Consider the following 12,359-nt stretch of genomic DNA (forward strand, 5'->3'; position numbering starts at 1 on the left):
TTCTGGTTGAGTTTCCATTTTTTCATCCTCTCCAATCATACTGGATGACTATACTTACATACATGGAAGGGAATCGTGTGACTGACTTGGACAATGAAATGTGAGCAAAAGTGATTTATGAGCCAGCACAGGACTAAGAATCCACTGCCTTCTGCTACACTGACTGGGGGAGCCAGTAGTCATTCAGTGCTAGCATATGGCTGGGGACAGCACTGTCCATGGAGGAGTGTCCGGTGCACAGCAGAGTGAAAATTAGCCTCTGTGTTGAGATCTATGGTTGCTGGTTACCTAAGCAAACCCTGATGCATGGCCTTCCAGTCCATTGCCATCCTTCATTGCTGTTTGGATCACCTGGCCTTTTCAGCTCCTAAATGCCTCAGATTACCTCTTTTTCTGGGGTCTCCTATCTGTATGGAACGGGTCTTGGTTGCAGATGAGTGAGGATCCGGCGAGCGACAAACAGAGTCCACATGAGAGAGAGTGTAGGATCTGAATGTAATGTTCAAATTCAGCATCAAACTTTTAATACAGAACAAACAAGGGAAGCCAGGCAGGATACATCCGCAAGAGTTACAGTGACACAGACAAAGGATTGTATGCATCAAAAGACCAGGGGGGACCAGGCAGCTTGAGGAGGAAGCCAGGTGAAAGGCTAGTCAATAGTTAAACCCACCACCATGGGTTCTCAGTAAATCCTTGATTATGCTGGTCCTTTGGGCCAAGCAGAAAAACCTGTTTTAGGGGGATTTAAAACCCACCTTTTCACCAGGCCAATATGTATTCCCTGTCCTCTGCAGACTAGCTCCTGAGCTATGCTGGCTCTGTTCTTTGTAATGCCTAATTAGTTTCACAGGTCTTTACCAGAAGTGAATTTGAATAGGTAACCTTTCCTACTGAATTCCGAGCTCCTGGCTTTAAGGATATTTTAGGATGTTGGAACACTGGTGGAGGCTCACTTATGATAAAAATTCAATTTTTAAAGGCATTATAATACTGAAAGAGAGCATACACCATACTAACATGCAGATAGGGTTTGAGTATATGGGTTATTGGAATGCCAGGGCTCCAGGAGGCTGAGTTTCTTTTGAAACTCATTGTGTCTCTGGACTGCTTCCAGGTTTCCAAACCTGTAATGCTAGTCACTACTGGAGTGGGCATGGCACCTAAACACATCACCATCTATTGTCCTTATGTCCAGAGAAATTTTACTGCTGCCCTAGCAGGAAACACATAAGGAAAAATAAGTCTGGAAGAGTCTTTGAATTAAGGGCTGGGGGAGAATTGGCCAAGTGGGTGGGGCTAAAGCATTGTGGCCCACATTTCCTCACTCATCCGACAGGTCCACGGGTGCAGAGCACACACAGTCTTTACTGAGTGCTGGCTCCATGTACCAAGCTGTGGGCTCGGACAAGAAGATGAATCAGATATAAAGGAGCTCACAAACCATGGGGGAATCCTCAAAACACGAGATGAGGAGGAGGAGAGGGAGGAGGAGAAGGAGGAGAAGGAGGAGGACGAGGAGGAGGAGGAGGAAGAGGAGGAGGAGGCACAAGAAATCAAGGGCGAGCTCCATGGATGCTGCAGGGGAAAGAGTGGCAACACTTAGAAGAATGGATTGAATTTGATCAGGGGGTGTGGCTAGAGGCCATCAGTCAATCTTCAGAACAGAGGCAAGTGTGTTGGAGGAGGATGTTGGAGAATAAAATTAAGGGGAGAGATGTAATGAGCTTTAAAATGTGGAAACAATCCTCTTATTGAGAATGCACATTATTCCTGGTCCTTTTAAAAGGACCTCACTTCACAGATGATTGAAGCCAAATGGAGGAATTAAGTAACTTGCCCTGAATCTTACATCAAGAAGAGTTGGTTTCATGCTCAGATCGCTAACTCTATATGCCAGATGTTGTTCTTTGACTCATAAGCAGGATATGCGTTGACAGATGTGCTTTGGAGCAAAGTTACACAAAAAGTAGTTCACTTGTCTAAAACGAGGGCAAAGCGTCTGGGGGGCATCTCGGTGGGCAGAGGCTCACTGTGCAGACCTGAACCAGCAGGGATGAGGGTCCCAGGTGAGGATGCATTGAATGGGACAAGAAGACAAAAGCAAGAGCTGGGGCTGGCAGGTCTGGCATGAGTCAACAACTTATTCCATGCAAGTTTATTAAGAAGTTCAGCATCTCAAGCCGGGCGTGGTGGTGCACGCCTTTAATCCCAGCAGTTGGGAGGCAGAGGCAGGCAGATTTCTGAGTTCGAGGCCAGCCTGGTCTACAGAGTGAGTTCCAGGACAGCCAGGACTACACAGAGAAACCCTGTCTCAAAAAAACCAAAAGAAAAAAAAGAAAAAAAAAGAAGCTCAGCATCTCAACTGGACAAGAGGAGACACCTTTAATCCCAGTACTGGAGAGGCAGAGGCAGAGGCAGAGGCAGAGGCAGAGGCAGAGGCAGAGGCAGAGGCAGAGGCAGAGGCAGGTGGATTTCTGAGTTTCAGGCCAGCCTGGTCTACAGAGTGAGTTCCAGGACAGCCAGGGCTATACAGAGAAACCCTGTTTCGAAAAAACAAAAACAAAAACAAAACAAAAGGAAGTACAGCATCTTATACACCATCTGTAAGGGGAGAGTGGGCCAAGGTCAGCAGAGAGCTAAATGAGACAGGGTTGGCAAAGAGAACACAGGATAACCGAGACACAGCCACCTGAGGACTGAGAACCACGGCCCTTTAAGAGAGAAAGCTGGCTTCCCTCAGGAACCTTAACTCCTTTGAGGCCCAGGCCCCAGTCCCTGACCAAGTCTGTCTATGGGCAAGGATGAAGAACTGGATTCCTGTTGTCCCTTCCACCTGGGTCAGCTTGGCTCCCAACGGAGAGCAAGCATGAGGACCTGAGTTCGGATCCCTAGCACCACAGGAAAAGCTGAGCTTGGTGGCTCTTGCTTGTCATTCCAGAGATGGGGCAGGGCTAGGGGCATCCTTGAGATTTGCTAACCAGCTAGTCTAGCCTAATTGGTCTCAGTGAGAGACTGTCTCAAAGAACAAGGTGGTGGCTGGGGATGTGGCTCAGTGGTTAGGAACACTTGCTGTATAAGCTGGAGGACCCGAGTTTGAATCTCCAGCACCCGTGTAAAAAGCCGTTATGGTTATGCACACCTGTAACCCTAGTTCTGTGGGGATGGGGACAGAAGATCATTGGTGTTTGCTGGCTGCCAGCCTAGCTCTAGGTTCAGTAAAAGACATTGTCTTAAAGGAGCAAGGCAGAGAGGATAGAAACGGACCCCTGGCCTCCTCCTCTGGCCTCAGTGCACAGACACAGGTGCACACCTGCCACGCTTACCCCAGCACACACTTACACACACAAAACAGCAACACCAAACGCCACCAAAACCCCAAAGTAGACCTTTCTTGAGGAATGATACCTGAAGCTTCTACACACCAGCTTCGACCCCCAGCTTCTACACACATGTGCACACAGGCTTGTACATGAAACACACGTGATAACCATATGAGTATCAGTTCCACACACATGGGCGCACACAATTATACATAAAACACACACAATATTGGCATCAGAAAACAATTACATGTGAATTGAGAAGCAAAAAAAAAAAAAATAGGACCAAAAGACAAAGTTGTTTTTTCAGAAAGTGATCTTGAATTTTATGGGAGTATTAAAAAAAAACAACAGTATTGAATTTATTGTTTACTGAAGGAATAGAAGTGACTAAAGTTAAGTGGCTCTCAAGAGGCCTTGGAGCATGGAGAGAATCTGAGGGAAAGGTGCCTGAAGTGCCAAGGCTAAAAGGGAAAGAATGATCCCCTCCCCCAACACACACACACATTCAAGATCAAAGACTTCACTTTGCTTAAGAATGCATATTTTTGATACTGGAGGTGGGGTGTTGGCCTCTGGGTTGGGCTTCATCAGACCAGGCTTGTTACAGAAGCCTTCCCTTCCCACAGCCTGGAAGTCACTGGCAAAGCCCATTCAGGCTGAGCTGGATTGTAAATCTGTATGAGACTCCAGGGAAGAACCTCGAATTCACAAACCAGACAGACACTGCACAACCTATGGCCATCCTCAGCCCCTTTATCGCCACAGCTGATTCAGGATCCCTGCTGTTGCTGGGAGAGATGGGAGGGCACCCCGCCCCCACCCCCTCAGAGCCCATGAGTCTGTACACAAACTCCCCAGGTGCCTAGATTCCAGGAGAATCACAGGCACCATTCTCAATTCACCAAGGAAGTCCTTGGACTAGGTTGCCAGTTTCAGGGACACCAGAGGACACCAGGTTGCCAGAGGTGTGTAGGTGTGGTGACACATCTACACACCAGACACCAGACTGAGATACCAGAAGGGCTACTCGTGACACACCCCACAGATGTATAATGGATACACCTCAACTAGAAGTGCCCTTTCCTCCTGACCCCTCAAATCCTCAGAGTCCCACATTCCTACTCCAGAATGCCCTCCCCTCCCCCTGCCACCCACGAATCAGAGAGAGACTGACCATGTGACCTGTCCCTTCCTCTGAGAGCCACAGGATAGTGGAACCCGCCCTGGTTCCTGTGCCTGCACCCCCTTCAGAGCCCCACCTGCTCATGTCTGTCTATCCATCAGTTCGTGGTGTTCTTTTGGATCCTACTTTTCAGAAGGGACCTGAGTGATCCAACAGGCTGCAAAGGAGGTAGTTGTGGAGACACCTATCTCCCAAGCATGAGGCTCCTCCCTTAGGCTGCGATTACTACATTACTACTCTCAACACTGACAGTTATGTTTGTTTGTTTGTTATTTTGTTGGCGGCAGGGTCTCACGTAACGCAGGCGTGAACTCCCGGGATTGTCTTTTTTCTCCAATGGCTGGGATTCCACACATTTGCCGCCACACCTGGCTAGTGATTGGTGGATTTTAGTAAGACCTCAATTGGCAGAAGAGAACACGGGTACAAGAAGTGGAAAAAGCCAGACATGGTGGCGCACGCCTTTAATCCCAGCACTCGGGAGGCAGAGGCAGGCAGATTTCTGAGTTCGAGGCCAGCCTGGTCTACAGAGTGAGTTCCAGGACAGCCAGGGCTGCACAGAGAAACCCTGTCTCGAAAAACAAACAAACAAAAAAAGCAGTGAAAAGAAAACATTTAGAAGGATCGGCTGACAGGAAACAGGTTTGTAATGACAGGTAAAAGAAACCATCCTTTCCCAGGGACTCCTTACACCCACAGAATGGTATTGTGGGGCTCTCTCGCCCTCCTTATCCAGGCTAACCACAGTCTGGGAGGCTCAAGATGGAAAGATGTGAGCACCACTAACTGGATTGTCTCTAAGTCCCCAGACAGAGGAACCAGAAAGAAAGGGGCTAAGTTCTCAGAGATCAGAAAGGATTGGGGAAGGGGAGGGGAGTTCCTATAACCCTTGACTCCCACTCCCAGACACTGTGAAGATATCCCACTGGCTAAAGGTCCTGCTTCACTTCTAGGACCAAGGGTTGCACTGGTCCCAGCCACAGAGGCACATTAGGGTTACTTAGCGAACGATTAACATTGGGCTGGTGTTTAAGAGAGCACTTTCATCCTAACGGTACTCAGTCTGACTTGGGCAATCTCTTGAGTTTAGAAGGAAAATAAACATGTGTCCATTAAGAAGCTCACTTCCCATGATTCCAAAACTGAGGTGGTCCAACTGTTGCTCATTGTACAGGGCTCTGGTTGTGGCTTTGCATGGTTCCGCGTTAGTGGCCACACAGATGACATAGCTGGTTTAGTGGGAAGTTTCAGGGTGGGCCATATAAGCCCAGGTTCCGGGCAGCTTGGGAGATCCTGGGTGGTTTCCTCTGGGGAAATGGATAGTAAGCTGGTTTTCCAGACCTTGAGTTCTTTGTGGAAGAAAGATTCTGAGCTCTAGAGCCTGCTACCTGGGGTGGGGCACAGCCCTCCTGACTTTGACACTGGGCTACCTCTGGGATTTTGATTTCCTGCTGTGTCTTCTGATTGTTTTTCAAAACGTCAGTGTCTCCCTTGGGTGAGAACCTTGGTTCTGGCTCCACAAGGTATCCCTTGGGGTTCCCTTGGTGACCTTCGGCCTCCAGGTGGAAGGTTTGAACCAAGCGATGCAGCTCTAAGTACGTGTGCCATGGAGTTTCAGAAGTCTGGTGGCAACTTCTGTCTGCTTCCTCTGGCATCCACTCAGCCTCGGAGTCTGTCTCCTCTGGTGACAATGAGCTCCTTCTCTCCTTGTTAATCCAAACAGCACTGGTCATTGATTCAGCAGGAGTAGGCATGGTCCCCTCTAAGAAGAGAAAGCACGGCAGTGTCATCATTGGGAGGTCTCCCTTTGAGGAAAACTCATAGCTTTCAGATTAAAGGAAGGCCAGACCCTGAATGCCAAGGGGACTAGATACCCAGAATATTGCATATGTGAACCCACACATGCAAACACGCATAACCTGGCACATGCACTCCTCCCCAACATAAAATTATTCATAACAACAAATATTCACCAAACACTATATCCAAGGCCTTGTTTATTTGAGGGTCCATGATACAATGGTGAGAATACTCACAACCTTATGTATGGGTCCTACTAGAGGAGAAAGGCAGCAATCGAATAAATATATTAAAAATCCAGGTGCTGACTGGGACATGTGCAGAGAGTGAGAGACTTTGTCACTCACTCATACATGGGATGTTCCACCAGGCCCTCTCAGGCTCAGAGCGCTGTGTGGAAGAGGAGTCAGGAAGATTGTAAGAGCTGGAGGAGATGGATGGCTCCAAGAAATCAGCATTCTCCAGATACAACAGGGCTGAGGCACACGTGAACTCACAGATACTGTGGCAGCACGCACAGCGCATGCACAGGTTCAAGTCAGACAGGGTCCCAGCGCTGAGAGAAGGAGGCAGACATGAGTACCCACTCCTAAGCTATCTGCAATGGGTACACACGTACATAGGAAACATTAGTCTTTTCCAGTGATGTCTTATTGGCTATATTAATCACATTTCTGGGCAGGCCCCAGGCCCAGCAGTAGATAGCCAACACAAAGGAGGAGCTCTGTGTTAATCATGTAGACTTTTGTCTCACATTGCTTGTTTGGCTGGTGGGTTTTTTTTTGTGTTTGTTTGTTTGTTTTTGTTTTTGTTTTTTGTTTTTGTCTTACTGGTCTTTTGCTTCTATATTTTGGTTTCCACTTTTGTGTTTCTGTGAATTTTTCTTCGTATGCGTGCTTTCTTGTTCGTGTTTTTAAAGAGAGAAAGAAAGGGCTCGGAGTTGAGGGAGGGGAAAAACGTGATCAAAATATATTGGATGGAAATAAGTTTTTCAATAAAAATAGTTCAGTTGTTAATCAGTTTTAAGGAAAAACTAAACCATAAAGGAAGGTCAAAAACTTCAGCGAGGGGACCGGAGATATGGCTCGGTTGTTAATAGCACTGACTGCTCTTTCAGAGCACCCAGGTTCTATTCCCAGCACCCACATGGCAGCTCACAACTTTCTGTAACTCCAGTTCCAGGTAATCTGACACCTTCACACAGAGATACAGGCGAAACAACAATGTACATAAGATACATTTTTTTAAAAATGCTTTGGTTCTAGGAGAATTTTAGTGTCATTTCAAACAAAACAAACCAAAACCAAAACCAAACCAAAACCTTTAGTGAGAGTGCATAAACTCCGTCTTGGAAGAAGTGAGAGTTAATATTTAAGAATAACAAGGGTTGCCAGGAGGTGATGGCACACAGCATGGATCCCAGCACTGGGGAAATAGAAGCAAGCAGATCTCTCTGAGGCGGAAGTCAGTCTGGTCTACAGACAGCTAAGTTCCAGAACAGTCAGGGCTACACAAAGAAACTTTGTCTCCACAACCCCCCCCTGCCCTCCCCAAAAAAAGAATGGCAAGGATCAAGGATATACACACAGGCATACACACAATACCTGACACACACACACACACACACACACACACACACACACACACACACACACACACACACTGCTGTGATTTAGATCTTAAATGTCCCAAAAATTGTTTGCTAAAGGCTTGGTTTCAGGGTTAGGATGAGCACCCTTAGGAGAATGTGGAAGCTCTGGAAGGTGCCTACTTATAGGAAGTTGGATCACAGGGGCACATGTCCAAGGGGGTGCCGGGATACCAGCATCTTCCCCTACTTTGCATTTCCTGGCCTCCAGGAGGAGAGTACTGTCTGCCACCACATGCTCCTACCATGCTGGTCTATGCTGACAAAGATCCAAAACAACAGGTCCAAGTGACTCTGGAAACCTCTGAGACCAGGAGCCAGAATAAACCTTTTCTCCATTTAAGTTTACTCGTCTGATACTTTGTCTCAAGATGTAAAGCTGACTAACAGACTCCCCTCTGAATGTTGTCCTTAGCTTGGGGGGGGGGGGGAGGTTGTGTCCTAGGCTTTCAATAATGATTTAATCACCCAAGACAGAGAAGAGAGTCCATGGTCACTTTACTGAGATGCTTCCAGTGTCTCTTTCTTCTCTGAACAGGGTTTCTAAGCTGCGGCTGCAGACAGATGCCTGTTCCTTTACAAGGATTTTGTTTTTCCACTTTGTGGAATGTGCTAGTTCACTGAGAACTTTTAGAGCATAGGGAATTGTTTGCCTATGGAAATCAGATCCTTGCTGAGCCAGAAGTTCTGACCTGGCACTTGTTAGTGCCCTCTTTGCTAACAAAGTGGAGTGGGGGGATGGTACTGGAGGAATGACATCATCAGGAAGCCCCTCTGAGTCCCAGCTTGATAAATCCAAAAGAATCAGAAGAACTAGAAGAACAGATGCTTCTGCTTTGCAGAAGATGGGGTTTCCCAATGTTAGAGCAACTGGCTGGGTCAGGATTCAGGGCTCAGGCAGGCAAAGAGTTCTACATTCTACAGTGATGGGTATCACACCTTAGCACAGAGCGGTTCTGCACAGAGGCTTGGGACAAAGCCTGAGTTTATCTTCCCTGTCCCCGCTCCAGACTAAATCAACCCAAAGTGGATGGGAGGCTGTGGTTAAGAGCACAGAGTTATCCAGAGACTACCCCATCCGGGGATCCATCCCATCATCAGCCACCAAACCCAGACACTATTGCACATGCCAGCAAGATTCTGCTGAAGGACCCTGATATAGCGGCCTCTTGTGAGGCTATGCCAGTGCCTGGCAAACACAGAAGTGGATGCTCACAGTCAGCTATTGGATGGAACACAGGGCCCCCAGTGGAGGAGCTAGAGAAAGTACCCAAGGAGCTTAAGGGGTCTGCAACCCTATAGGTGGAACAACAATATGAACTAACCAGTACCCCCTGAGCTCGTGTCTCTAGCTGCATATGTAGCAGAAGATGGCCTAATCGGCCATCATTGGGAAGAGAGGCCCCTTGGTCTTGCAAACTTTATATGACCCAGCACAGGGGAATGCCAGGGCCAAGAAGTGGGAGTGGGTGGGTAGGGGAGCAGGGGCAGGGGAAGGGTATAGCGAACTTTCGGGATAGCATTTGAAATGTAAATAAAGAAAATATCTAATTAAAAAAAACATTAAAAAAAAAAAAGAGAGAGAGAGAGCACAGCGTTGCTCTTGCAGAGGATCTGGGGTCCATTCCAGCACCTACATGGTGGCTTACAACCCTCTCGCTCCAGTTCCAATCCTTTTCTGAACCTTTTCTCTGCTTTGCCTGTGGATTCAGTCAGGAGGCTGACTCTCCATCATCCTACTTAGCCTAGCGGGAGGGTGCCAAGCCAGCTCACCTGACCGACCAGTCAAGCCAGATCAGAACTAGGAGAAAATAGGCACGGAGACCAGGAACAGCGGCTGTTGGCCAAACGCTTGGCAGAGAGGCCTCTGTTCCTTTGGCTAAGGAACAGGCTGGGCACAGCCACCCTGATCAAGCTTCCGTGGCTCGGTGCTGACTGGGTCAGCAAACAGCTTTTTTCTTCCTCGAGGTGGACTTTCAGGCCCCGGTTCCACCCACAGAAGTTCTGTGCTCCGCAGCACGCGCCCAGCCCTACCTTTAGGGAACACCATTAGGTGGGCCTGGGTCCTCTGCTGTCTCCTCAGACCTTCATACTGGGCACGAAGAAACTGGATGTTTATAGGAGGCCCTTGACCTGGCGCCTGAGTCCCGGAACCCTCAGCCATTAAGCAGGTCCCCAGTTCCAAGAACTTGGGTAGAGCAGGGCACGGGCAGGCCAACCCTTTCATCCGCATCCGGGAGAAGAGCAAACACTGCGGGCCGAGGCAGGGGGAGGGGAGGAGAAAAGAAGTGTAGACGGCAGAGTGAAAGAAAGAGAAGAGGAGAGAAGCTGGCAAGAGAAGGGGAGAGAGGAGGAGAAACGGAAGGGACAAGATCAGGGAGGTGGGGGGGAGGAAGAGTGAGGAACAGGAAAGTAGTTCTTAACTAAAAAGGAAGATTCGGAAAGGGCCTGGAAAGAGGGCAGCAGAGAGAGAAGGAGAGAATGAAAGAGAGCGGTTAAGAGCAGAGAGTGAGGGAGTGGGGGTGGGTAGGAGGAGGAGGAGGTGGGGAGGGAGTGGGTTGAAGAGCGGCAGGTTAGGAGTTGAGCGAGCGAGGGAGTGAGCGATCCAGCTCAGCTGCCGCGCTCTTTCTCAGTCCAGGGAGCTTTTATTCCAGACGGCTTCCTTGAGTGATGGTCAAGCTTAGAATGCCGTTCCAAGGGCTACCGTGAGATTCCAGTTTCCTGGCAGAGCCGAGCTGGTCTGAGGAGTGCCAGGTGCCTGCTCAGTTCACAGATTTTGAACTTGACTTAGCAGGTCATCAAAACCTGCTGGTTTAATGAGCAACCACCACAAAAAACAGAAACAGCTTCTGCAACGTCAAAAGCTGGGACTCCGATGCCTACAAGGTCACCTTAAGGTCTGCAGACAGCCCCCAGCACACCTCCCAGATTAAAAACTCCGGCACAAAGTCTGCCATAGTGACAGAGTCCAGGGGAGCCCTGGCTTCCCGCCAGCCCCACCTCTTTGACATTTGAGCAGCCTTTGTGGTCTTGGCTTTTTCCAACTAAGTAACAAGTGGGTGTTTATTTTGCCCACAGCTACGTGCACCTTTACCCCCTTTTTGCCAGCCCTATCATTTCTGCGAATGGCAGACACTGCCTCTTCTTACTTGATCTATCCTGGCTCTGCTTGCTCAAGTAAGTACATTCTTTCTCCTAAGGCAATCCTTACCACTGGCCACCTGCCCAGCACTCCTGCAGAGCGATGGGTGGGGGATGGAAGAGGGTAAACCTTCAAAGAGTAGCCAAGGCGGTTCACTGGGGCTGCCATAACTAAGTCTCACAAACTGGGTGGTTTAAACATCAGACATTGTTCTGTTTGTTTCAGAGACTATAAATCCAAGATCACGTGTGAGCAGAGTCTGATCCTGTGGGAGAGTCTGTTCCATAAACTTTGACTAGCTCCTGCTAGCTTGCTTTTGCAGCCTGGTGGCCTTCCTTTTTATGAAGGAGTCACTTCACCTTTGTCTCCTTGTAATGTTCTCATGTATGTCTCCGTTGAATTTTTCCAGGACACCAGTCACTGGAAGAGTGCTTAGCCTGATAACCTCATCTTAATTTAACTAATTAAATTGGCAATAAACCTACTTCCTAGTAGGGCACATTGCAGGCTCCAGATTTAAGATGGCAGCAAGAGATCTGGGACTGAGGTGGCATGATTTAGCTCCTGTTGGGTAAACCATGACAGTACCATTCAGGGAAACAGGAAGGAGAGGAGAGAGGACCGGAGAAGGGCAACAGGGGACTAGTTTTAGATGCTATAGTTGGGGTGTCTTTGATCTTTCTGGCAGCAGGAGGGAGTCAGGTGCTAGGTGGGCAAATCTCACTTGAAAATGCCATTGGTTTTGAAAATGATAATTTATTATTGGAAACATTTTATTGTTAGGAATATATAGAATCAAGAGGCGATCCTAGATTGATATCTGCCTTCCTCCCTTCCTTCCTCCCTTCCTTTCAGAAGTTATATGTACACATTTGTACGGATGCACATGCACACATGCACACGTGTGTGTACGCATGTGTGCGTGGAAGTCAAAGGTTGATGGCAGAGGTTTGGCAAAGTGTTTCTGAGGCAGTCTCCCGCTGATCTTGAAATGGGCCAGTTTGGCAAGGTTGCCTGGCCAATGTGCTCCAAGGACCTACAGTGGTTATGCTCCCTGTTGGTCTTATAGACTCATGCCACCCAGCCTTGCCTTTATGCTAAATCGGAGAGCTACACTCAGCATCTCTTGCTTGCACGCAAGCACTTAACCAACAGAGGTATCTACCTTCCCTCCCACTCTCCTTCCCTCCCTCTATCCCTCCCTCTGCCCTCCCTCTCCCCTCCCTCTGCCCTCCCTCTCCCCTCCCTCAAGAAAAATCA

The 12,359-nt window shown here is 48.4% G+C and overlaps 1 protein-coding gene and 1 long non-coding RNA gene across 2 annotated transcripts in view; one reads left to right on the top strand and one right to left on the bottom strand.

Annotated features, from left to right (window-relative positions):
* Positions 1 to 5,107: 5,107 nt before the first annotated feature.
* Positions 5,108 to 10,287, bottom strand: C6H9orf152 (chromosome 6 C9orf152 homolog). Its single transcript, XM_021199578.2, has 2 exons — positions 9,992 to 10,287; positions 5,108 to 6,271 (listed from the first exon to the last, which is right to left on the bottom strand). Exons 1-2 carry the CDS (start codon positions 10,188 to 10,190, stop codon positions 5,757 to 5,759), a joined length of 714 nt encoding a protein of 237 aa, XP_021055237.1. The 5' UTR covers positions 10,191 to 10,287; the 3' UTR covers positions 5,108 to 5,756.
* A 737-nt stretch (positions 10,288 to 11,024) lies between these two features.
* Positions 11,025 to 12,359, top strand: part of LOC115064262 — a 25,153-nt gene continuing 23,818 nt past the window's right edge. The window contains exon 1 of the long non-coding RNA XR_003844108.1: positions 11,025 to 11,134. This is a non-coding gene — a long non-coding RNA (uncharacterized LOC115064262). The remainder of the gene's footprint in view (positions 11,135 to 12,359) is intronic.

The sequence above is a fragment of the Mus pahari genome, chromosome 6 (assembly GCF_900095145.1).
Source record: "Mus pahari chromosome 6, PAHARI_EIJ_v1.1, whole genome shotgun sequence".
Taxonomy (NCBI): Eukaryota; Metazoa; Chordata; class Mammalia; order Rodentia; family Muridae; genus Mus; species Mus pahari.

Bases quoted from the DNA above. Each gene is read 5' to 3' on its own strand.
- C6H9orf152 (XM_021199578.2), bottom strand. From the start codon at position 10,190: ATGCGGATGAAAGGGTTGGCCTGCCCGTGCCCTGCTCTACCCAAGTTC. The intron at 6,272-9,991 runs GTAGGGCTGGGC...TTCTCTTCTTAG, and splicing joins CCTAATGGTGTTCCCTAAAG to AGGGGACCATGCCTACTCCT.